Source organism: Symsagittifera roscoffensis, chromosome 8 (genome assembly GCF_963678635.1).
Source record: "Symsagittifera roscoffensis chromosome 8, txSymRosc1.1, whole genome shotgun sequence".
Classification (NCBI taxonomy): domain Eukaryota; kingdom Metazoa; phylum Xenacoelomorpha; order Acoela; family Convolutidae; genus Symsagittifera; species Symsagittifera roscoffensis.
Window position 1 is genome coordinate 15,993,651 of NC_087069.1, and position 27,156 is coordinate 16,020,806.

The 27,156-nt window shown below is 34.0% G+C and overlaps 1 protein-coding gene across 1 annotated transcript in view; it reads left to right on the plus strand.

The window, feature by feature from the left end:
* The window catches only part of LOC134853488 (uncharacterized), a 142,630-nt gene that overhangs the window by 37,852 nt on the left and 77,622 nt on the right, over window positions 1–27,156 (plus strand). Inside the window, exon 2 of the mRNA XM_063869488.1 lies at window positions 8,530–9,026. Coding sequence (XP_063725558.1) covers window positions 8,530–9,026 — 497 coding nt within the window. The remainder of the gene's footprint in view (window positions 1–8,529; window positions 9,027–27,156) is intronic.

Genomic DNA, 27,156 nt, shown 5'->3' on the forward strand with positions numbered 1-27,156 from the left:
CTCCTTGGGCTTGCATGCCCCCTGTTGCCGGAATCACTTCTCCCAGTCGCCTGTGCGCCTTGCGTTGGTCGTTCGTTAGAGGTTCGTCTGTTCCCCGTTGAACTTGCTCTATTGTTCGGGCCCCATGCTCCATTATCCCTTGTGGCATAGCCTGATGAACTGCCCCTGCCTCTAGTGGATCCATACGTCTTCCTCTTTTGATGTTCATTGAAGTTCACCTTCGGTTCCCTGTTGGGACCTCCCGAATTCGGTTCTCCTTCTTTTGGTCCACTCTTGCTGCTTAGTAGCCCGTCCAACCTATCCATGATAGCCTGAGTCCGCCTCTCCATCATCGCATCTATCTTTGTGTCAAGAGTCCCAAGAGACTGCTCTTGCTGAATTCTTAACTTCTCCATGTCGGCTCTTAAGCGTAACTCCCTCTGCTCCGCCTCTCTTGTCATTCGCGACAAATTCCTCGTCATGTGTTCATCCGTTCTCTCTTTCAAGCGTTTTTCGCTCCTGTCAACTTCTTGTCTGTTGCGGTTTATTTCTTCCCGCAGCCTTTCTCTCTCAATGTGAACTGATCTTTCTATTTCACTCATCCTTATTGACATTTGCTCGTTTTGTTCTCCTAAACTGTCCACTATGTTGTTTAAGGCTTCCTCTAGTGCTGCCCCGTTATCCACAAGTGGCGTTACTAGTGGTGGTGTAACCCTGTCGGTCCCAGGTAATTTCGTGCTTGTCGAGATCCGGGCCTTGAATCTCTGCCTCGACGTCTTCTCATTGTTTGTTTCGGGATCACTTAACGCGTTGCCGAGCCCTCTGGTTCTATTCTCACCAGGTTCTGGCTCCGAACTTGCCCTAATCGTGAAGTCTTTTGACTGGCCTGGTGTGTTTGCTTCTTTGCTTATAGTTGTCACCACACCAAATTTGTCCGTGGTCCCAGTCTCTCTTCCGACGTGTGCCTCACTCTCTTGGACTGAACTATTGAGGCTGACTTGAGATCCATAGTCCCCTTGCTCCTCTTCATCTTCTTCCTCCTGGGACTCACCATCGTTGCCTGCTCCTCCTCTCATGCTGAATGGAAAGATGTTCCCGAAGGTGTTCTTCATTCTTTCTGAGAATGATGATGACGATGTTTTTTTTTCAGTTCCACCTGCCATCATGGTGTTGTCTGTCGCAGATCTTCTCGTTGTCGCTACCTCAGTTGAGATGTCGGACAGTTCCGACATCTCTTCTCGATCCAACGTCCCGGTGGAAGTGGCAAAATCATGGCCTTGTTCTACCGGGGTAGATTCACTCGCCAGCCTTCTGCCTCTCCCTTCCAGTTCATTTACTTCCTGGTTGTCATTCATGGTATGGTCCGTATTGATCTCCACTTCTAATAGTTCTCTTCGCTCTTCTGAGGTCTTTTGACTTCTCGTTTCAACCATTCTGCCTGAAACCGTTCCCCTTTTGTTAGACCGGGATCGCTTGATCCAATCCACAAAAGGATCGGTCATAGTTTTTCTTTGCTTTTCAGGTATGAATTTCCTAGAGCTATTACCTCGTTTTGGTATCCTTGACTTGTCTAAACTCATTCTCTATTTGTCACTTTCCAATGCCTACTCTTAACTCAATTGCTAGAGACCTTATAGTTTTATTAACAATAACAATGACACAACACAATAAATTTCACCAGATTCTATTAAATAGTGACCACGAATCCCTGTATGTTATTAGAGTACAGTTTGTATAAAATTTATTCACACTAATCGTTTATCGGTTCAAAGATTTGGAAACTAGCACAATATGATGTTATCAATCAATTTAAAAGATAGTGTTTTCACTACCCAATCAAGCACAATTTACGTTGATTTAAAATCAAAAGCAAAATATATATTGACACAATATGAATGTATATATGATAAAAACAAAAAAAACGTATGTGTTTTGTACTCTTAGTCTGTCGCAGTACAATAGTCGAACCAGTATTTTAAAGAAAAAGCTTTCCCTGCTTGGTGCTGCACCAAACAGACAAAACTTTGAAGGCAGTAATTTTCTCAAGTGGGCGTCTATTGCACCCACCGAGTACTGTGTTACCTATCTGCCTTCGGACTGCCCGAGCTAGACCTACTAAAATCCTCAGGGCAGTCACTTTTCCCAAAAACGTATTATGTCCAATTCACACCAATGAACCACGTTCTTTTTAATTTAGACTTAGTGTCGCGAATATCCGAGTTTGGGCTTGTTTTGTATTAGTCTTGTTCTTATCGAAAGGCAAGTTACCAGTGCAGTCACTGATACCTAGCCTGTGTCTTAATGACTTAATACCTCTCACTTTTTAGTCTTTCTTTCGTTCACCTAAGTCCTTAATAAAATAATACCCCTCCGGATTGGCACAAATAGGACCCTTCCGGATTGTCAGAATATAGACCCCTCCGGATTGGGACCCCTCCGAGTTAGTTAATATAAGACCCCTCTGGATTTGGACCCCTCCGAATTAGCAGCTATAAGACCCCTCCGGATTCGGACCCCTCTTGAAAAAACTTTGACCCCTCCGGTTTGGGAGCCCTCCGATTTTGTGAAAGTAGCTTTTTGGAGATTTCCTTTTTTCAACCTATACCCCTCCGGATACGTTCTCCGATGCAATTATGCTTTTTCAATTAACTGGGAAGGGTATGTACTATCTTCCTAGACCCCTCCGGATTGAAGTTAAGGCACTTATTTGACAATTCACACTAACGGTGAAGGGTCTTATCGCTTGCCTAATTTCGACTCTATTACGGTTGTCTTGCGCCTTCAGCCCTCCCTTTCCGTCTAGAACTGTCCTAAGTTACTTAGTTCAATCGCTATCAACTTTTGGTAGAGGTCTAAGGGTTTTTCAGAAAAATTTGTAAAACGTGAAGGGTGTACCCCTCCGGATTTGTGTAATTTGCTAAAAACAATCTCAAAAAATTTTCTCGCTCGCTTTTTCGAGTAATTCTCTTTCCTACTAGTAAGTTCAGCTATTTTATGATCTAATGGTACTAAGATCAACTCGATATGCTCAGTAGTTCCAAAGTTATTAACCAAAACGTCTTTTTTCCAAATTCAAAAATTTTCTCTCTTATAGGTTCCGCCTAACTTTTTTCGCAAATCTGTTCCTTTCGATCTAAAAATTATTGATCCGAGCTCAGAAGGCCTATACTCTTCTAGTTCAATGCAAAAGACCCGATCTAAAACGCTTTTGTAGAAAAAATTTGGGAAAAACTATGCTACCTGGACCCCTCCGGATTGATGAATCCACCAAATCAAACACGTTAACTTCGATTTCTCTGCAACCCGGAAGGCTTTCGGGTAGCGGGTTTTAAAACTCGTAGATTCACTAGTGGAGGTTGTCCAAACAACTATTTTTACTGTCCTAACTCAAAAATTTCAAAAAATTTTCTGATTTTATAACGTTTCTTACTATCAAAAAATGGGAAAATTTGGTTTTTGGTACCAAACTAGTTCCAACCACTTCCGAACTAAAGTTAACCGGTTCTGCTTATTATAGTAGTGCAGTTACGATGTAACACACTAACTTAGCGCTTTTTTCCGTTTCAAAAAATATCGATATCTCAAAAATCGCGACTTGTGGGGGGATCAAAATATCGCAATTTTGACCCTAAAAACCGGTCAGTTTTTGTTGTTTTTGACTGAAAATCGATATAAGACTATTAATATAGGCTATATAAGTAATAATATTAGGAATACTATACCCCTCCGGGTTTGTTTATTCTCCGAATTAAGGTGCTTAACTCGGATATTCGCAGTTCGGTGAAGGGTCACTACAGTGCAGCACTGTCGAGCCCCCCACAGATTACTATCCTACTTTTTGTACCAAAAGGGATACAAAACTTGTTAACGATACCCAACAGTCGATTGTAGTTGTCGTTGAGCCTCTTCCTGTTGTTCCCTGTACTGCTTGCCGGATCGGTCTTCACCCAAGACCCTTCCGAATTGAGCGCAAATCAGCTGACCCCTCCGGATTGAGCGCAATTTATCATTAACGTGCTTAAATGCTCAAATAACCCTACAGTACAAGCCTCACAAACGGGCCACAAAATTGATCGTAACAATCCTGACTGATATAAATGCCTGTAACAACAATATATCTATCAACAACAAACGGAGGGTTGAATCACATCTTGTCTGGGGGGATGATTTCTACTGATTTTTTACTTTTTTACTTTTTTTGGTTTTTTCGGTTATTTTTTATGTTTTTTGTTTTTCTTGGGTACTATACTACTTTTTGTTTGGTTTTACTTATATCTTTAAGTGTTTTTGGTCACCAACCACTCAGGGGACGAGGGGTTCGCGATTCACCCCACCCTTCCTGGTTCGTGAATTTTCGGTCTTAACTAAGTTAAAAAACTATTCACGGTAATCCGGAAGGCTTCCGCGTTCCGAACTACCCTTCCGCCCCGGCGGTTTAGGCCTATTAAGGGCGTTAATGTGAGCATCCGCTCGGCGCGGAATGCTCGTTAACGGTTCTGCCGGTCATGATGTTAAAAAAGAATAACACCCAGGAGCGCCATAAAAACATACATGTAACATTCGCCCGGAAGATACATATCGACGGATAACAAAACTAAGTCTTAAGACGACTGGCTAGCGTCTAAACAGAGCTTTGCATGTTTTTCACCGTCTCTACCAAGCCAGTACTTTTCGGTGGTCTTTTCCAACATCGGGTCGACAAAAACGTTACTGTTCTCCGGCTTCGACCAGAACGCTCAAATTAACTGAATTACATGCAAAATAGTGAGCTCATGGCTGGGTCTCAGTATCCCCAGACCACGAGGTCACTCCTAAAAACAGGGCTACTACTTATTATATTACTATTGTTTTTGTTCAGTAGATAAAAATCATCATCTCCATCGAAGATGGATCAACCCTTTCCCCCCTTATTTCTAGCTCCTCATTCTTGTCAAAACGAATTAAGATCTTAATTAAATTCAAGTCAGGACATGACGGGATGCTAAAAGTTTATCAGAGTTAATAAAAATCTCCGTCCCGAGACCCTTCCGGATTCTTGAATCCGCCGAATCAAGCTCCTTAATCTCAAGTTCACGATAACTCGGAAGGCTGGTTTTCACCCTTCACCGTTGTTCGCAACGGCCTTGCAACTATTGTAACAGCACAATAGTTGCAACTCGGAACGTCCTCTGCTGTTCTGTAGTTCGTTGTTGCTTTTTAGTCTCGATTTTCGTACTGTTCGCAATCGCAGATAAAAGTTGTTCTGTTTTTTCACTCGTTTTCTGCTAAAATGGCCGTTTTTGCATTTCTCAGAAATGTTACGTCATCACTTCGAAAATTTGAAATTTTAAAATACGGAATATCTTGACCTTCACCGTTTGGCTAAACGTTCCAATAACGTCCTTAATTCTCAAAAACCACCAATCCGGAAGGCTTGCTGCTAAAATTCCGAATTCTGCAGAGACTGCATTTTGACATTCTGGTCGAATGTCACATACTCCCCGGACAGTCCGGTCAATGTCCTCATTGAATCGCGCAATGTTCATAAAATGGTTACAGTGCCATCGAACAGAATTTACAAAATGCACGAAAATACTCTTATCCACGTCATATCAACTCACTGCAGAACATAAATGGCATCATACTACATCACTATAGCCTTCAAATTCTTTCATTAATCTGCACATTGAGAATATAACCTAAGATAAAACATGTTTTCTGACTTCCAGTGTCTATGTCCCGATTAAAACTTTTTCTCTTAGATTTAAAAGATGTTGGCTTGCAGGACAGTCCTGCCAACCAACAAGCTAAAATTATCCTACTATGCTCCTTCCCTTCGGAAATCTTGCTTGTTTATTGTCCTGAATATTAAAACTAAGAAACTTTGTGGTTAGAAATAACAATGCACCAACCTCCCTCTTCAAGAGATTACTCAAGTCTTTCATATCACCACAAAGTGATCAGTTTTCTTAAGTGATTAAAAACAATCATTCAGGCTGGAATATTATCAGAAGATTATAAGATTAATCAGATTAACCTCATGTCCCTAACTTCAGCGTCCTGGACCTTCCTTAAGGCATTGGTTCTATTCAAGGACCTCTCTTCTCCAGAAAACGAGAAAAAAAGAAAATGATGTTCGCCACATACCAACGTTCATCATCCATCCTTCAATTGCAGAAGAAAAGAGATAAAACTCAAAAAGTTCTGTAAACCCCGGATGGGTGGAACCTAATCCAAACTACATTTTATTATTTATTACTTAGACATTTAATCACTGTAAAGTATTTAATATTAACCAATCACAATCCATCTAACTAACTACCCACTTATTTGTAAGTGCTGAAATTACTTGTTATTTCAGCACCAGAGAGATTTGAATTTAACATAGAAAATAGTTGACTCTTTCCGAGTACTTCAGCAGCCGCAACAATACCAGTATACTCTAGATCTATTGAGCCTAGCAGAGATTAGTTAAACACCCTGAGACTAGTAGTAATAAGAGAAAGATTAGGATCGGTATTAGACTAAGAAGTTGCACGAATCTATCCGGCCGAAAATAAGATAGCGTGACGAGCAGACGGTGTACCCTATCCGAAATTACTCTATGAGCTAGACCTCCATACCTAACTCAAGACGCCCAAATGTGTTTGTCGTTGCCTAATTAGCTCGTATGCTAAATTTTATAATAAATTGACAATTTGAACAATAAAAATTAGCAAATGGGGGACAAAAAAGAGCCAGTAACTACTCTCAAAAGTTTGGTAAGAGTCGAACCTTTCTTAAACATCGACCAAAATCATATTCTAGCCATCTCGGGTGCGCTGGTAGAGAACTGAATGCAATAGAAATCGTCCAGGATTTCGGAAATATTGAATCAAGCCCAAATAATTTAACACTTGTTTGGAAATCAACAATCTGATGGAATCGAACGTCATAATTTAATGGAGGTGCAACTTAATTGTGGTTTTTAAATAGCAAGCATTGAAGTCAAATCAAGTTTTCGGCAATCAAATTTAAAAAAAATATGCTGGTCCATTTTGTTTCAAAGTTCTTCGACCTTTGTGTTTTTGCCGATGCAGTTGATTACACAAAGTGCACTGTGTTTATGAGTTGATTATCGCAAAAATGATCACGTAGAAACACAATTGCTTATAGATAGACAAAAAAAAACAATATTGAGAAACAAAAATAACCGTTTTGTGGGAGAAAACTGCGATTAGTGAATTGAAATATCAAAAACATTGAACATATCTCAAAATCTGTTCCAATAAGTTTTAACTTTCAAGTAAGTCTATATAAAAATTGCGCTGCCGACATTTTTTGTAGGTTTCATTGATTAGCGGATTGCTGAAACGTTGAATTCAAGTGCAGTGGAAAATATTGTAGAAAAATCACAAGGTTATGCACAGTTTTAGAACAAAATATATTGCCCTAATTAGTTCCTAGATATTGGATACTCAAAAAGAATACTAACAAAAGTTGGTTTTGATACTTTCAGCACATGAAAATTAATGTTGCATATAAAGCTAGTTTTTTTGTTTACCTCAAAAATGACGTATCAGTCTTAAAGAGAGTAAAATAGCAAAAAGTACCAAGTCTTATAAGAAGTTGAGTTGCCCCCACTAGCTCACTTCGAATAACACAGAAGTGATTTACTAACCCTGTGACTTTTGACTGAGGAATTTATTTTAGAAACAAATATTTAAAAAAAATACAAGAATACGATTTGTTTGTCATGAAAATTTCGTGCGATATTACTGCTTAATCTTTGCAAGTTCCACTATTTAAACCGACAGCAATCGGCAATCTAATTATAGTTTTCTTTTTCGTAATTGTGCACAGCTTTCGACAAAAGCGTCGAAAAAATTTGGATTATGTTTAGCCTAATAACTTATTGCGCTCTATAACTTATTGAAGAAAAAGACGAAATATTCAAACTCGGGGTGGATTGTTTTCTTCAGACAAACTTTGACTTTTGACGAATTTTGTTTGTTAAATCCAAACCTTCTTTTGCTCTGAGCTCGAATTTTTTTTTTTGAAAATTTCATCATTGCGAATACTATTCCACAAGCCTTAAAATGCAGTCAGAAAGTTCGTATTTCGCCCTGATACGATTAGCCTTGTTTGAATTGTTTTCCATGTAGACCTTCTTTTCAAATGCCTCGAACGAGACTGCTCTTAAGATTTATTTTGATAGATTGTTAAATGAAATTGTATCAGCGAAAGTTATCATACCTCATTTTGTTATTGGGCGTCTAAAATTTTTTCATTCCAAAGCACGCAATTTTGTTACTGCCATTTTGGCATTTTCCCCTATGCACTACTGCCAATGTTTTTTTATTGAAAATGTAATTTAGTCTAAATAGCGTTGCTTCAGGTTTGGTATACTTGGTTATAACATTATTCTAAACCGAAGCTTTGTATCAAAAAAAGTGGTCAAAAATTTCGAATTATCATCTCAGTTCATAGAACCAACACATCTGTGAGAAAAGTGCACCGTTGGTTATTGATGTTGGCGTCTCATTCTGTACAATGACCTGTTTTGGTTTCAAACTTTAGTTGTTTTTACAGAGAGAAATTGAATTCCAGAAGGAACAAAGAGCCGTAAGCACAAGCCGAGAACATATGTGCTCACAAATTTCCTGTAACATTACCGAAAAACTGAATTTTGACATTGATCTCTATCCCAATTTCGTTCAACTGAATTTGGACTTTGATCTCTATCCCAATTTCGTTCAACTTCTTAAAGAGAAGGGTGCAAAACAAATTGAGGAATGGCTCAGCCCAAACGCACTGAAACCGCATGTTAATAAAGTGGAACTGGTAGCAGCAATGGAAAAAATTAGAACAGATGAAACGTTCGCCAGGAATATAATATATCAAGCTCTGCCTCCAATTAGTCGTGGAATGAGAGAAGCAGTCATCGAAGCGCCATATGTACCAAGGATCTTTCGGTGGGCGCCTTTGGCAGAATATACGCAATCGTTTGTGCGGACAACGTATAAAGACAAAGCCTCGGATGATGATATAATTGACGTGAAGGCGAAAATCTTGAATTTTTTAGAAAGGTTAGTCGTTTTAAGCTGTTCTCAATAAATTATCTTAAAAGGGCTGGGTAGTTGACTCAAACAGCTACTCAAAATTTGTTTGATGAATAATTTTTTTTTAGTTCGATTAGTGAGCTTTTATATTAAATCTCTTTATTTTATCATTTGAACAATTTGTCCAAATTATTAGTTTTACGAAAAATTACTTTACATTGTTATCGCCTCTTGAGGGAGTGAACAATATGTTATATTAGGCAGCCAAATAAGTTTTAGGGGTGTTGAAATAATTTATACTTTTTATCATCAAAATCAATTCATAGAAGTTTCAAAACTTCAGTTTGCCTCAAGATCCGTCACAAATATTTAACATTAGATACATATTTTAAAACTTACAAATCCTGTGATGAATAAAAGATCATCTCTGAATCTTTATTTTCGCATCGAATTTTGACAAATCATAAAAAAAATCGTTATTTGATTTAGAGCTAAAAACAGCCGTATGTAAAATTTTATATATCAATTACGTAATTTTGCACCTCTTCAGAATTGTAAGCGATTCATATCAATTAGATGGGTGTTGGACAACATGCCGACGAGACTTCAATTTGAAGGGACTTACGCAGAAATTTAAAATTTGCACGCACCTCAAAACGCTATTTTTCATCTGTAATTTGCTAGTTTTCAAAAACTTTGGCAGTTTTAGTTCATTATAAGTGTTATTCGTGAAAAATGTTTTACTTAGCAACGGCATCCGTTAGTTATATCAGCCGGATTTGAAATGCGTAAGTCATAAACATAAAAAATGCCTTTAACAATGTTTTAAATTTTCACTTTCTCAAATATGAATAAGAAGCGTACCCTTTATGAAAAAACCAATAACCGGCGAAGAAAGATAACAAAAATGAGAGAATAATCAAACAGTGATTCAATGCAGAAGGAGCGAAAACGGATCAGGGCAAAAGTCTAATTGTGCCGACTGCCCAGTAATTGGTGCCGATGAGTTTATGTGATGAAATATTGACGAATTATGATCTTATGGCTGATATTATCATATTTTAAGTCTTTAAATTTTATTCGTGCGTGGAATTTATCAGATGAATTAGCTAGCCTCAATTCGTTTTAGAACAACTGGTTGTGCGGGATAACTCTCCACGCGTAAATGATAGCAAGCGCAGTTTTCAGCATCACAGCATAGAAAAAGTAGTTTTTTTAGCCCCACTCATGTGAGACTAATATATAGGTGAGCGAACTCGCTGGGACCCATAAAGATCCAGGGATCAAACCCCGCGATAGGAACAATTTTTGAAAACTGTTCTTAATAAAAACTTTTACCGCTAGCAAATCGATTTGTGTACAGCCATTTAGGGAACGCTGATCGACTCAAATTATATAGAATTGAATCTTTTTCAATCAAAACTGGGACTTTTTTGCCAAAAAAAAAGAAATTACAAGCAAAAAACTTTAGCATATTCTTTGTATAATCTGTATATAAGCCTTATAATGATGAATATAATCTCCCGTCTTTACAGAAAACGCTTATAATGCAATTTCAAACTATAAAAAACTGCTTATTGTATCGTTTCATATAATTTCAAGGACCGATGAAAGAGCAGCATCAGTAATTTGCTATGCTGTGAACCATGCTGTGAAAAAAAGCATAATTTTCTATGCTGTGAACTAAAAGAGCAAATTAAGCATTTTTTTGCGATGACGTTTTTTGCGAAGGTTTTTGTTTTCAAAATCTCGAATCAAAAAACGATTATTTTTCCATGTTTTATCACAAAACTTGAATGAAAATAACATAAGCGTTTTTCCATACTATGAAAGTGTATAATAAGCATTTTTATATAATTCAAACTTGAAAATTTTCAAAGTTTTCTCAAATTTTTTTGTTTTGTTCAAAAACGAACTAACTAAAATTATTCTATTTAAAAAAACTCTGAATGTAAATGGCAGTTGATACTAGTCAAGTAAGTTAATTTTAGCTTTCTAACAGAGTTAAACAACAAAACTTGAATTTTAGTAAATGGCTCGAAAAATGTTGCGTTGATTTTTTCGATGGTTGAGAGACGAAGCTAGTTTCTCACAAAATGCTGACAGTTTTATTCTATGAAACTGTATGTCAGGCTTTTTTCTTAAATGGATGTTGCCCCGGATGTAGATAATACGTAGAGAATAAATAAAATCTTTAAAAAAATTTTAATATGTGTTTATACTGCGCAGATATTTAGATGATTTGTAGATAGACTGTTTATAATCTGTATTTGACACAGAAAAAAAGATTTTTTTTTGTGTTTTGTTAAAATTACAATTTGAAGATATCCCGGTTTGACCAAAAGTCGCTATCCTGGAACTTTTTTTATAAGAATTTTACAACTTTTTGTAGTTTTAGGCTCTGAGAATGTAACACGATAAGAACTGTTTCGTTTAGAAAAGTGTAATGTTGTTTATTCTTACAAGGAAGTTGTAAGATAGGAACTTTTCCTAGAAAAAAAACTTTCAATAAATTGAGAAATCATTTTTTCTTTCAAATTTAACGCTGATGGTCGAGTGTCTCTGAATTTGTCTCCTGTCTTGGGAAACCAGGTTCAAAGCCCGTAGTGAACCCAAAAAATCTTTTTTAATCATGTCATCAGATAAAGAAAGAAGAAAAAACGCAATTCTCTCACAGTAGCGACGATATAGACAAGCGGTCTGCGCTGAAATTCTTCATTTATTAAGCTGATTGCCATAGGCAAAAAAAAATGGAGGGATAGATGATGATATAAATTTTCTCGTCTCATTTCTTGTACCAAACGGTGAGTTTCTAACAAGAACTGATAGTGGAGTGGTAAAACTGTTGAGCAAAAAATCAGACTCTTTTTCTTATTTTTTTAGAAAATTGTTATGACATTTTTCAACGTTCTCTGTTGTCGCAGAGTAGAATAACGACAACTCTGAAGCCAAAATGAAATTATCAAAAAACGGGCCAGCCTTTTTGAGTTAGTTATTTGCTGATTTAAAGATAAAGTGTTCATCTATACCTGAACGCCACGTACAACACGTCCAAAGCCATATGAGATGATTCGTGAAATATGAAATCTTCATTATGGTCGAAACTATTTCGAATCGCTAATTACGCATAAAAACATTTGTTTAAAAATATTTTTCAGGTTTATTGAAAAAAAAATCCTTTTTTTTCGGAATTTTTTCGGACCAAACCGCATGCAATATAACCACTGTCTGATAGATTTAAATGCATACATTTTTGTGTAATGGTCAACCCTGGGTACATCATAAAGTTATAGATAAACACATTCAGTTCTAATCGATTACGCGTTGGTTTTAATGAAAGTTCCACCCACTGTAGAAAATTGAATTACAGTTAATCTGGACTCAATAAATTTCTGTGGATCATCAGTTTTATCCATTTTAAACATTCCGGGGCCCACTGTAAGGCTTTATGTGCGATACATGAGAAATAAATACAAATTTAGCTAGCTTTCGATTTCATATAAACTCAAATTGAAAGACTTCAATTTCTCGCAGTCTCCTTTCCACGTAACAAAACTGTTTGTTTCTTAATGATGTTTCAAGAAAAGGAGGAAATTGAAAATCTCCGATGTACAAAATTTATCAAACGGAGCACTATTGAATAAAAAATGGCTTTTCTTTTGTTTTTAATTGTTTTTTTTTTCTCGTGAATCAGTGAGGAAAAACTGAGCAAAAAGTAAATCCAATATATATTTTTTAACACCTTGTTGTGGCTATAAAAAAGCCTTGTTTGCTACAAGTTTTCTCATATAAACGGTGAATCTCAGATTTCTCAATATTTCTTTGTTCAGTATTTCCTGGTTGCAGTTTCTGTAGTTTCAACTAAATTGAAAATGGTCTAAGAGTTGTCCATTAAAAAATTGCACATACAATGTTGTTAAGATAATAAATAAAAATCAATGGAGAAATGGTCCAAAATGGAACCAGATCTAAAACCATATTTCATTATTGGATATTTTATCACTATAAAATATTTATTACTAACCAATCATGATCCATTTAACTAACAACCCACTTTTTTGTAAGTGCTGAAATTACTTGTAATTTCAGCACCAGAGAGATTTGATAATAACTTAGAACATTGTTGCCTCCCCAGGAGACTTAATCGCAAACGACCAGTATATTCTAGAATTATTGAGACTAAAAGAGACTAGCTAATATAATATAAAAAGATTAAGATCGGTATTAGACTAAGAAGTTGCACGAATCTATCCGGCCGAAAATAAGATAGCGTGACGAGAAGACGGTGTACCCTATCTGAAATTACTCTATGATTTAACCCAAAGAATCTAACTCATCTGGTGCGACCAAAAGTCTCGAACCAGGCCTTACAAAACAAATTAGCTTAGAAATATCAAAATAGACTAGAATTAGACAACACATTTTCAAACATGTTACACGACAATAATCTAATTGAATTGTTTCTACGACTCAATAGATTAGAGCCGCTATTCCGAAAAATACGAGAACTACCCGGTATTGGAAGAACATCTCGGACAAGAGACGACACACGACTACGGAGAAACATACAATCAAGTTTCTTGGTCGTACGGCAAAGCCAACACAAACTTTTATGTTTAGAATCTTACTAGCAATGAATTTAGATTTTCATTTGCCAACATTGAATCCTTGAAGCAACATCTTCAATGATCCTTAAAGGCGCTAACCTTACTATTGTACAAAATCTAATCGTTAAAGGCGCTAATCTTACTAAAAATTATGAACAGTTTTGATTAAGTTTCAGCTGGAATATAACCACAATCATTCATGCCTATTTTTTAGATTTGCGAGTATCATTTTAGTACTAGTAGAGATTATTCAGCAGAAAATTTGTGGAATTTGAGAAAACCAGTTTTGATTTTTCTCAACGAGATAAGAAAATAGCCGAAAACTTGAGATTTCCGAAAACTTTTCCAAAATTTTGACTAATTGAAATTTTTCAAATAAACTAACCATTCTAATTAAGATAAACAGTGAAGAACTTCGGTTATCCATCCTTCACTTGACCCCCCTCTTACCTGACCCAGGCTAATACTTAAACTTAGTAAGTTTAAAATAGTATCTAACGAACTTCTTGCGTTCTAATTATACCTGAACCCTGTGGATCGATTTACTATTCTCCAACCCTTGAAATCACTCACTACCCCTAAGTAAGATTAAGTAAGTTAGCACCTTAACATAGACTAGTCACGAGAAAGTAACAATCATTCTCCGGAAACAATATATTCTTTTCTCTCCAACCCTGAATACAAGACCCAAGTTAGGCTACCCACAAAAAATCGCAAGGAATAACTGTCTAGGATAGTAAAATCACTAATAACAATCTTGCATCCACCATCCTAAACCTTATGTCACTCAATAACTTAGGAAACAAACAAACAATTCTTCTACACAATTGTGAAATCAACAACGAAAAATACGATCTCGTAATCAATCCACACAAACAAACAATAGAATATATTCGAACAAAAAGACAAATGGTAAAAAGAAAAATTTTAAGTAAACAGTGACAAATTACACAAAAAAGATTTTAAAAGCGAAGAAACGCAGTCTCCGAATCGGAAACCAGTAATTTAGATGCACTCTAAAAATAAAAAGACTCGAAAAATAAAAACTACCCATTCAAAGATCAATTGTATTTTTCTGACTCAGAAACCACTTCACATTCATCATTACAAGGGAAACGAAGAATAAAAAAGACATACGAAAACAAACCAGTACGTCCCTACAATTGGAATCAGTCAATTAAACACATTGAACATTACGAAATACAGTCATAAAACACAGAAATGGACCAAAGTGAAGAAAGTCCAGACGAAAACTCTGTCTTCCCAGTTCTTATTATTTCACTAACTGATGATAGAGGACAAAAACAGTTTTGCTACAACTTACCCGCAAATTTATTCGAACAAGGAATTAGCCCATGCGAAGCAGATTTTCTAGAAAAAAATTGAAAGACAAATTATCGATCATTATTTAAAATGAATATGTAATCTGACACAACAATAGGGAATTTATACCATAGAAATCAGTACACCAAGTAAATTTAATGGTAAATATCTCATTCAAACAGACGACATCGACATCGAATTTTCAAAAGTAATCACAGAATACATAACAAACATACAAAATCAAAACTCGCAAAGAGCGAATTCAATATTAACTAATGAAGTATTTGCAATATTATATAGTTATCTATCTATACTAGAAAAAACTGAAATCCAAAGTACATCACCAGTTTAAACATCTAGACACACGACATTAAGAAAGGAAAATGCAGCATTCCCAGAATTTTTGAACACAATCCGTGAAAATTTATCAAACAATGGAGTCTCACAAAATGTTAAACATGATCTACAAAAATATTAGAATGGATTATTATTGATTAATTTACACATAATATAGATTTAATTTCACAAGTATGAAAAAGTTTCAGACACCAAAGTACAATTGACGACACTGTTTTATCAGAACAGTCAGATTATGTTTGAGCTCCCGAATGTTCTCACCCACTTTTTTTGAATATCCCAATAGATATATCCAGTCAAGCAATTAATACAATTTCTATTCACAAAGACTATGTAAAAGTAATTCCACTTACAATAAGCGGAACACCTTTAAACTATATTTCACTTTTACCTGATCGAAAAGGAAATAATAGTTTAAACTCACCTATTGTACCACCACAAGAAAATTTAAATGGAACTAGAAATCTTACCAAACAAGATATTCAAACACCATCACATTTTGTAAATAAAGAAATAGTCGAAACAATAGTAGCAACCACACAACAAAGTATATCACCAATAAACCCAAATATGACAACGCCAAAAACTAAAAATCCAACATTACCACAGGTAACATTACAATCAACGGTTAAACCTTCCGTTGCCTCAAAATATTCACATATGGACTATCAGACATATAGACCAATGACGAAACCAACGCAAAAACGGACAACATTCACGTGAAACAACTTTGCAGAACACAATTATAATTATGTCAACCATCCACAAACTACTCATCCTCCCCGAACGAAAAAGCATAATCAATTCTTTTCACAAAGATCAAAATTCCCACAAACATCAAACACTTCAGTAAATTTTCATAACTACCCACATACTTCACAAGATAAGAGTGAAAACTACCCATTTTAGCAACAAAACAGAAATAAACAACAAACACCTTAATATACACCTAACTATTTGTCATGAGACGATGACGACTTCTACCAACCTTCTACCAACCGTGTAAAAGAACCTCGACAAAATTATGCATCTCAAAATACAAATTTTTATCCACAAAATTCAGCTAGTACACAAACTCACCATTAACTACAAATGCAAAACCCAACTAGTACACAACCCTATCAATCAATGCAAACACAAAACCCTGTCAGTACACATTCTTATCAACCAACACGAATGCAAAATGAAAATCCGTTGCTATATTATTTACAACAACACGAAATAACAAAAAGTCAACTAACAATTTTTTCACAAATCTCAAATGCCGCAGAATTACTACAAATGACAATGAATCCATAAAAAATGGCTGGATCATAAATAACATCGAATAAACTATCAATGGTATTCACAGGCACAGACCCTGAATATTCCCTAGAAGATTATTTAAATGCAGTCACAGCAAATCTAATTTTGAATATAGGACCTCAACCAATAAATACAATACTTCACAAAAATTTGATACACAGATGCATCGCATTAATCCAAACAACGCTCGATGGCGCAGTTCAAAAATGAATTTCAGTTTTACATATAGAAATAAAATCAGATTGGAAAAGATTTACACAAGAATTTTCAAAAATGTTTGACTCCGAGAGAAATAAACAACAACAAAGAGTTTTATGTAATGAAATTCGCAGATTACCAAATGAAACCATCAAAAAATTAGCAGTGCGTATCGAAACACTAGTTCGAAAAGCATATTCAATAAATACACATGACTATAAAAGCACAAAAATGACAGAAATCTCAATGCTGATCTTAACACCTCAATTAAGAAAAATAGCAATAAAAAAGAGAGCATCCCATCCTTCCTCAATTCGAGAGCCCGATCTAGATTTTCGAAAACTAGTAGACAAACTAGAACAAGCGGAAATCACAATGAAACTTGAAGAAACAGAAAATCTGAAGTTACAATATGTTAATCGAATTGAAACAAATACCACAAATATCAACAACATACAGGAATCAGATACAGACCTCGTTGAAAAAATCACTGAAATGATAAATTAGAACAAGCTAAAATCACAAGGAAACTTGAAGAAACAGAGAACCTTGAACTACAATACGTTAATCGAATCCAAACAAATACTATACACATAAATAACATCCATGATTCAGACATAGATTTATCAGAAAAAATCACTGAAAAATTGAACATATATGAGAAAAATCCAAATTTTAGAGGCAAACCATCCTTTAAAAATGGTGTAGTTATTGCCGTCGATACGGACATAGCATTTTTGAATGTAAACAAAAGCAACAAGATAACCAAAACAAACCACAAAAGTATAAAGAACCAAATAAATAATTCCATCAATACATGAAAAAAGGTCAAAATTTACCAAATAAAAGTATTCACAGTAATAATAGCTCTGGAAAACAACTTCCAAATAATTCCAATTATTCGAGAAATCAATGATCTTATAACTATAGTCATGAGGCAGATTACCAGAACAAAGAAATTTACGAAATTTCTCGCAAAGTAGATATAGTCGATAAAATATTCGAAATAATCAGTATCGAAACAACTATTTACGATCAAATTCGAACAGAACAGAATATTTGTTTGTTCACAGTTCCCATTCAAACTCTAAGAATAGACACTATTCAAACAACAGATCAAGAAACTCATCTTATAATAGAAAAAGGAGTTTTCCCAACAATAGAAATAGGAGCTATTCAAACAATCGAAATCAATATTATCAAAACAACAGATCAAGGAATAATTCAAACAACAGATTAAATTATCAAAGATCCAACAACAATCACTATCAAAATTTATCACGAGATAACTCACAAAATAGGAATTCACATTACAATAATCGACAAAGAAAATATTCCCAATCCCCTCATCGAAATAATAACAGTTACCCAGATTCCCACAATAACTTTAGGAGCAATACACCAAAACATCAAAGGCAAATTATTTAAGTAAAACAGCTGAAGAAACAAATTCAGAACCTCCTGGTATCGATAATACGGAAACTACTGAATTACAATTGAATCACATAAATTGTGATTCAACAGACAGCGAAAGCGATACAGATAACACCATCTCAATTAGTATGATTAAAGTTGAAAATGACTATGAACCCGTTTTTAATGAACAACAACGTTTTCATTCACATGTATATGAAAATCAATTAGAGCTTCTTCACAATTATTACACTAGAGCTATAAGTAAAAATATACCAGCAGTGCAAGAAGTAAATAAAATAAACACTCTAATCAAACCCGAAAAAGAACAAGTGCAATGTTCAATTACAAACCACATTTATCAAAACCTTCAAAAAGAATTACCAAAAGAAAAAATTTGGACAATTCCATTTCTCTTAGAGAGCCCAGAAAGAAAAAAGAATTTCAACCACCAGATCTTGAAATAGGTTTTCTAATTGACTCAGGAGCAGAATCAAATATCATTTAAATTCCCACTTGGAACGAAATTCAAATTCTCCATCCAAAATTAATACTCTGAACAACAACTAGTAAACAAGCAACAGCACAAGGCTCAGCATTAACAAACTATGGAAAATTTTAACTTTTTCATGTTTCCACTAGAACAATGAAACAAAACAAACTCCTAAACAAACTGTTTAAACAAACATTCCTCATAATGGACATAAAACACAATATCATTGGAATACCATTTATATCAAAACATATACCAACAATAAACATGTTAAATAGTAAAATTCAAATAAAAGATAAATACACAAAAACGAAAAACACAGCTTTAACATTTTTTCAAAGAATGAACAAACAACCACCTTTTCTCTCCAAATTTTATCCTATATACACTCAGGAACGAAAATACCTGAAACCACTATCAGGACATGTATACAATTTCTCAAACAAACAAGTTCATCAATATGATAAAGAACAAAATAAACAATATCTCTAAATGTCATCCTTGAATTTAGACCAATTCATAAATTTTTTCGAGTAACAATCTCATCCATAAAATACAGGAAACTTTCAAACTCCGATTTTATTTCCTTAGATTGAAACAACAATTCACCACACCAAATAACACTACCCTTAGGACTCTTACGTTATTGTGAAACAAATGCAACAACTACCCCCACAGAAGAAGTAGCATATCGAGTCAACAATATATTACAACTACTAGACATAGGCCAATCAACAATTCTTGATGAAGAATTATCAATAACAACAAATAAGTAACGAGAAAAGGAATACAGATTATTTCACAAAAACACCTTATTTCAAACCAACATTTAAAAAATCGCATTACACAACAGAACAACAGAAATTTTTAACAATGTTTAATTTTCAACACTCTCAAAAAACACAGAACGAATTTGAAAAGTTAGCTGATTTACTATTAAAATACCCTACAGTTTACGCAACATCTAAATTTGATGTTGGAAAAACAAATTCACCACTTCATCTACCTTTGAAACCTGACGCAGTATTCAAAAACAAAGAGCAAGGTAAGTACCAATTCACTTACATGATAAAGTAAATATAATACTTGACATTTTAGAACAATCTGAAATTGTATCCCCAGTAAATAAAGAAGAACAACCAAAAGGAAAAATCTTTATCAACCCAGTTATCATCCTAGCCAAAGGAGAATCACTAAAAACAATTCTAGACGGCAGATATCTCAAATCGCTCATTGACGAATCTAAATGTAATTGGCCTATTGAGCCCATTCAAGTAATCCTAACAAAAATAAATGGTAAATATTTCACAACCGCAGATATGATTAGTGCATATAATCAAATGCGCGTGGACAAACAATCGCGACGATTGACACAATTTGTTATTGGAAATCAACAATACGAATTCAATAGATTATTCTATGTAAAATCGATAGGACCAGCAGCTTTTTCAGCTCTTATGAGTAAAATTTTTAGACCACTTATACTCAAGAAAAATGCAATCACATACTTAATAATAATTCAATAATATTTAATAATTCCCGCTTACTTCCACAAGCTAAATTACGACTCTCTACCCTTATAAGAGAGTGCACAGCTATAATATATACACTTACCGAATATGAATTTTTGATACTTGGATCAAAACATCCAACAGTTTTGTTTACAGATCACCAACCAATTATATTTCCTTTTACACAAAAATCAAACCCAAACCATAGAGTTTAGAGATTTCAACTAACACTAATGAAATTTCCGAACCTATATAAATGGACAACAGGAAAAAACCTTGCATTACCAGATACACTAAGCAGGAATACACAAACTGAACAACTTACAAGAAAAACTACCGTTGAAAAATAACAAAATATAAAATTTTATCTCGCAAAAAATGAAACCTCACCACGCTTAGAACGTAAATATGCAGCATAAACTGACATAGATAAATCACAAATAAACTAAATACAACATTTCCCACTCTGTTTAGATTGTCAAATAACCACTATGATGTTGATTTATTAGGTACATCCACATTTAAACCAATTCCATATTCACATTGGATTAAAAACAACACCCAACAGAAACAAATTAAACAACAACTACACAAAAAATACCCTTTCCCGTTAATAGAAAAAGAAAATTGAACTGATACTATAAATTTATCAGGACCGCTACCAGAAAATTCAAAATAAACAATAAATCAAGTTTTCAATCTTCATGACCCACTTGACACGATACCTCTATCAAAACTAGAAGTAGACAAAATTTTTATAACAACAACAGAGAAAATTACACTAGAATTACTCCAAAAATGCCAAAATTTTGAGCCAGTTATCCGATTATTTAAATCATGGCACAAGTACAAAACTAAACCAGCAAAAGCTACCACAATTTTAGGAAATAAAACACTCCTCCGATATTTCAGAAAATTTAACAATACTACTATAAATGAAAACACAGATCTTTTAGAATACCAAACACCGGATTTAAAGGTATTTGGTCTTCCTTTAAGTATGATACTAATAGCATTCAATATGTCACATACACTCAATACAAAAAGACAAACAAGATCAGAAAAAACATATTCAAATTTTACACAAAATTTTTACTTCCCAATTGCTCCAATTTGGATCAAACTATTGTGTAACGACTGTATAACATGTCAATTAAATAAACCTTACCCGAACCAAAAGCAAATTGCACAAAAACAAGATTTTAAAGAACAAAGTCTATATTTTAATCATAGAATTTTATTTGACACAGAAGGACCAATTTCACCATCTTCTGAAGGAAATTCTTATATAATGGTCATGTTGATGCATTTACACACTATGTAGCACTCAACCCAGTACCATATTGTAATGCTTAATATGCATATACAACACTTTACGATCATTGGATAGCTAAGTTAGGACTAGCCGAAAAACTAGTCACAGACAACGGCACATAATTTATAAATAATGAAATCATAACACTTTGTCACTTATATAATATGAAACACAAGCCACGTACATCTCATGCACCTTGTACAAACGGATTAGTCCAAGGTATGAATCGTTCATTACAAGAATACCTTAGATGTATCATCAATGGAAATGATACACGATATACCGAATGGTCAACAGATGTAAAATAATTCCCTTTATCTTATAATTCACAAATTACAACAACATTAGCAATGTAACCATATGAAATGGTATTTTATCAAAAACCACGAAAACTAATTTAGTTTACAGCAATTGCACATAAAAATCCACAAAGCTTTTGTCAACCAAATAAAGATTCAATATGGTATAATTTACCACTACATACGCATGATGAAGATTACTTTCATCATCCACAAATTTTAAAATTAGCTTCCGGCACACATACCGAATGGGATTTTAATAGAGATTAAAAACATAAAGAAATACACCAAAAAGTAACAAAGAAATTGTTACAAAGACAAACAATAAGTAACCAAATCAATTCACGCTTTACGCCAGCAATAAATTTAAAAATCGGAACATTTGTTTCAATCCCAAATTTTACTACACAAAAAAGAATTTCTAAAAAATTACAACCACTCCGAAAAGGACCATATCAAATAAATGATAAACCCACTGAAGTAACATTCAAACTTACTGACTCCAGTAAGAAAGAAATTGTTCAACGTCGAAACAATCTATTACCTTATTATCCAAAAGAATACGCACTTCGCGAATTAACTCAATTATTTTCTTTCACAGGTTTACAAATTATACAAGACAATCCCGAAATAGAAAAAACAAAAACATTGATAAAACAAAAAATCAAAAAAAACAACTCAACAAAAAAATATAGCCCCCCAACCATCTCAAACACGAGAAATAAAAATACCTCAAAAAAGAAAGAAAAAATAGAAAATGATAGAAAAATTTTACCACCAGATCTTTAACAAAAAATGGAACATTTTGTTTTGATTTGTGTTTTTGTATTTTGTTAAAATTATAATTTGAAGATATCCCGGTTTGACCAAAAGTCGCTATCCTGGAACTTTTTTTATAAGAGTTTTACAACTTTTTGTAATTTTAGGCTCTGAGAATGTAACACGATAAGAACTGTTTCGTTTAGAAAAGTGTAATGTTGTTTATTCTTACAAGGAAGTTGTAAGATAAGAACTTTTCCTAGAAAAAAACTTTCAATAAATTGAGAAATCATTTTTTCTTTCAAATTTAACGCTGATGGTCGAGTGTCTCTGAATTTGTCTCCTGTCTTGGGAAACCAGGTTCAAAGCCCGTAGTGAACCCAAAAAAAACTTTTTTAATCATGTCATCAGATAAAGAAAGAAGAAAAAACGCAATTCTCTCACAGTAGCGACGATATAGACAAGCGGTCTGCGCTGAAATTCTTCATTTATTAAGCTGATTGCCATAGGCAAAAAAAAATGGAGGGATAGATGATGATATAAATTTTCTCGTCTCATTTCTTGTACCAAACGGTGAGTTTCTAACAAGAACTGATAGTGGAGTGGTACAACTAATGAGCGAAAAATCAGACTCTTTTTCTTATTTTTTTTAGAAAGTTGTTATGACATTTTTCAACGTTCTTTGTTGTCGCAGAGTAGAATAACGACAACTCTGAAGCCAAAATGAAATTATCAAAAAACGTGCCAGCCTTTTTGAGTTAGTTATTTGCTGATTTAAAGAAAAAATGTTCATCTATACCTGAACCCCACGTACAACACGTCCAAAGCCATATGAGATGATTCGTGAAATATGAAATCTTCATTATGGTCGAAACTATTTCGAATCGTTAATTACGCATAAAAACATTTGTTTAAAAATATTTTTCAGGTTTATTGAAAAAAAAATCCTTTTTTTTTCGGAATTTTTTCGGACCAAACCGCATGCAATATAACCACTGTCTGATAGATTTAAATGCATACATTTTTGTGTAATGGTCAACCCTGGGTACATCATAAAGTTATAGATAAACACATTCAGTTCTAATCGATTACGCGTTGGTTTTAATGAAAGTTCCACCCACTGTTGAAAATTGAATTACAGTTAATCTGGACTCAATAAATTTCTGTGGATCATCAGTTTTATCCATTTTAAACATTCCGGAGCCCACTGTAAGGCTTTATGTGCGATACATGAGAAATAAATACAAACTTAGCTAGCTTTCGATTTCATATAAACTCAAATTGAAAGACTTCAATTTCTCGCAGTCTCCTTTCCACGTAACAAAACTGTTTGTTTCTTAATGATGTTTCAAGAAAAGGAGGAAATTGAAAATCTCCGATGTACAAAATTGATCAAACGGAGCACTATTGAATAAAAAATGGCTTTTCTTTTGTATTTAATTGTTTTTTTTTCTCGTGAATCAGTGAGGAAAAACTGAGCAAAAAGTAAATCCAATATATATATTTTTAACACCTTGTTGTGGCTATAAAAAAGCCTTGTTTGCTACAAGTTTTCTCATATAAACGGTGAATCTCAGATTTCTCAACGTTTCTTTGTTCAGTATTTCCTGGTTGCAGTTTCTGTAGTTTCAACTAAATTGAAAATGGTCTAAGAGTTGTTCATTAAAAAATTGCACATACAATGTTGTTAAGATAATAAATAAAAATCAATGGAAAAATGGTCCAAAATGGAACCAGATCTAAAACTATATTTCATTATTGGATATTTTATCACTATAAAATATTTATTACTAACCAATCATGATCCATTTAACTAACAACCCACTTATTTGTAAGTGCTGAAATTACTTGTAATTTCAGCACCAGAGAGATTTGATAATAACTTAGAACATTGTTGCCTCCCCAGGAGACTTAATCGCAAACGACCAGTATATTCTAGAATTATTGAGACTAAAAGAGACTAGCTAATATAATATAAAAAGATTAAGATCGGTATTAGACTAAGAAGTTGCACGAATCTATCCGGCCGAAAATAAGATAGCGTGACGAGAAGACGGTGTACCCTATCTGAAATTACTCTATGATTTAACCCAAAGAATCTAACTCATCTGGTGCGACCAAAAGTCTCGAACCAGGCCTTACAAAACAAATTAGCTTAGAAATATCAAAATAGACTAGAATTAGACAACACATTTTCAAACATGTTACACGACAATAATCTAATTGAATTGTTTCTACGACTCAAAAGATTAGAGCCGCTATTCCGAACAATACGAGAACTACCCGGTATTGGAAGAACATCTCGGACAAGAGACGACACACGACTACGGAGAAACATACAATCAAGTTTCTTGGTCGTACGGCAAAGCCAACACAAACTTTTATGTTTAGAATCTTATTAGCAATGAATTTAGATTTTCATTTGCAAACATTGAATCCTTGAAGCAACATCTTCAATGATCCTTAAAGGCGCTAACCTTACTATTGTACAAAATCTAATCGTTAAAGGCGCTAATCTTACTACAAATTATGAACAGTTATGATTAAGTTTCAGCTGGAATATAACCACAATCTTTCATGCCTATTTTTTAGATTTGCGAGTATCATTTTAGTACTAGTAGAGGTTATTCAGCAGAAAATTTGTGGAATTTGAGAAAACCAGTTTTTATTTTTCTCAACGAGATAAGAAAATAGCCGAAAACTTGAGATTTCCGAAAACTTTTCCAAAATTTTGACTAATTGAAATTTTTCAAATAATCTAACCATTCTAATTAAGATAAACAGTGAAGAACTTCGGTTATCCATCCTTCACTTGACCCCCCTCTTACCTGACCCAGGCTAATACTTAAACTTAGTAAGTTTAAAATAGTATTTAACGAACTTCTTGCGTTCTAATTATACCTGAACCCTGTGGATCGATTTACTATTCTCCAACCCTTGAAAACACTCACTACCCCTAAGTAAGATTAAGTAAGTTAGCACCTTAACATAGACTAGTCACGAGAAAATAACAATCATTCTCCGGAAACAATATATTCTTTTCTCTCCAACCCTGAATACAAGACCCAAGTTAGGCTAACCACAAAAAATTGCAAGGAATAACTGTCTAGGATAGTAAAATCACTAATAACAATCTTGCATCCACCATCCTAAACCTTATGTCACTAAATAACTTAGGAAACAAACAAACAATTCTATTACACAATTGTGAAATCAACAACGAAAAATACGATCTCGTAATCAATCCACACAAACAAACAATAGAATATATTCGAACAAAAAGACAAATGGTAAAAAGAAAAATTTTAAGTAAACAGTGACAAATTACACAAAAAAGATTTTAAAAGCGAAGAAACGCAGTCTCCGAATCGAAAACCAGTAATTTAGATGCACTCTAAAAATAAAAAGACTCGAAAAATAAAAACTACCCATTCAAAGATCAATTGTATTTTTCTGACTCAGAAACCACTTCACATTCATCATTACAAGGAAAACGAAGAATAAAAAAGACATACGAAAACAAACCAGTACGTCCCTACAATTGGAATCAGTCAATTAAACACATTGAACATTACGAAATACAGTCATAAAACACAGAAATGGACCAAAGTGAAGAAAGTCCAGATGAAAACTCTGTCTTCCCAGTTCTTATTATTTCACTAACTGATGATAGAGGACAAAAACAGTTTTGCTACAACTTACCCGCAAATTTATTCGAACAAGGAATTAGCCCATGCGAAGCAGATTTTCTAGAAAAAAATTGAAAGACAAATTATCGATCATTATTTAAAATGAATATGTAATCTAACACAACAATAGGGAATTTATACCATAGAAATCAGTACACCAAGTAAATTTAATCGTAAATATCTCATTCAAACAGACGAAATCGACATCGAATTTTCAAAAGTATTCACAGAATACATAACAAACATACAAAATCAAAACTCGCAAAGAGCGAATTCAATATTAACTAATGAAGTATTTGCAATATTATATAGTTATCTATCTATACCAGAAAAAACTGAAATCCAAAGTACATCACCAGTTTAAACATCTAGACACACGACATTAAGAAAGGAAAATGCAGCATTCTCAGATTTTTTGAACACAATCCGTGAAAATTTATCAAACAATGGAGTCTCACAAAATGTTAAACATGATCTACAAAAAATATTAGAATGGATTATTTTTGATTATTTTACACATAATATAGATTTAATTTCACAAGCATGAAAAAGTTTCAGACACCAAAGTACAAACGACGACACTGTTTTATCAGAACAATCAGATTATGTTTGAGCTCCCGAATGTTCTCACCCACTTTTTTTGAATATCCCAATAGATATATCCAGTCAAGCAATTAATACAATTTCTATTCACAAAGACTATGTAAAAGTAATTCCACTTACAATAAGCGGAACACCTTTAAACTATATTTCACTTTTATCTGATCGAAAAGGAAATAATAGTTTAAACTCACCTATTGTACCACCACAAGAAAATTTAAATGGAACTAGAAATCTTACCAAACAAGATATTCAAACACCATCACATTTTGTAAATGAAGAAATAGT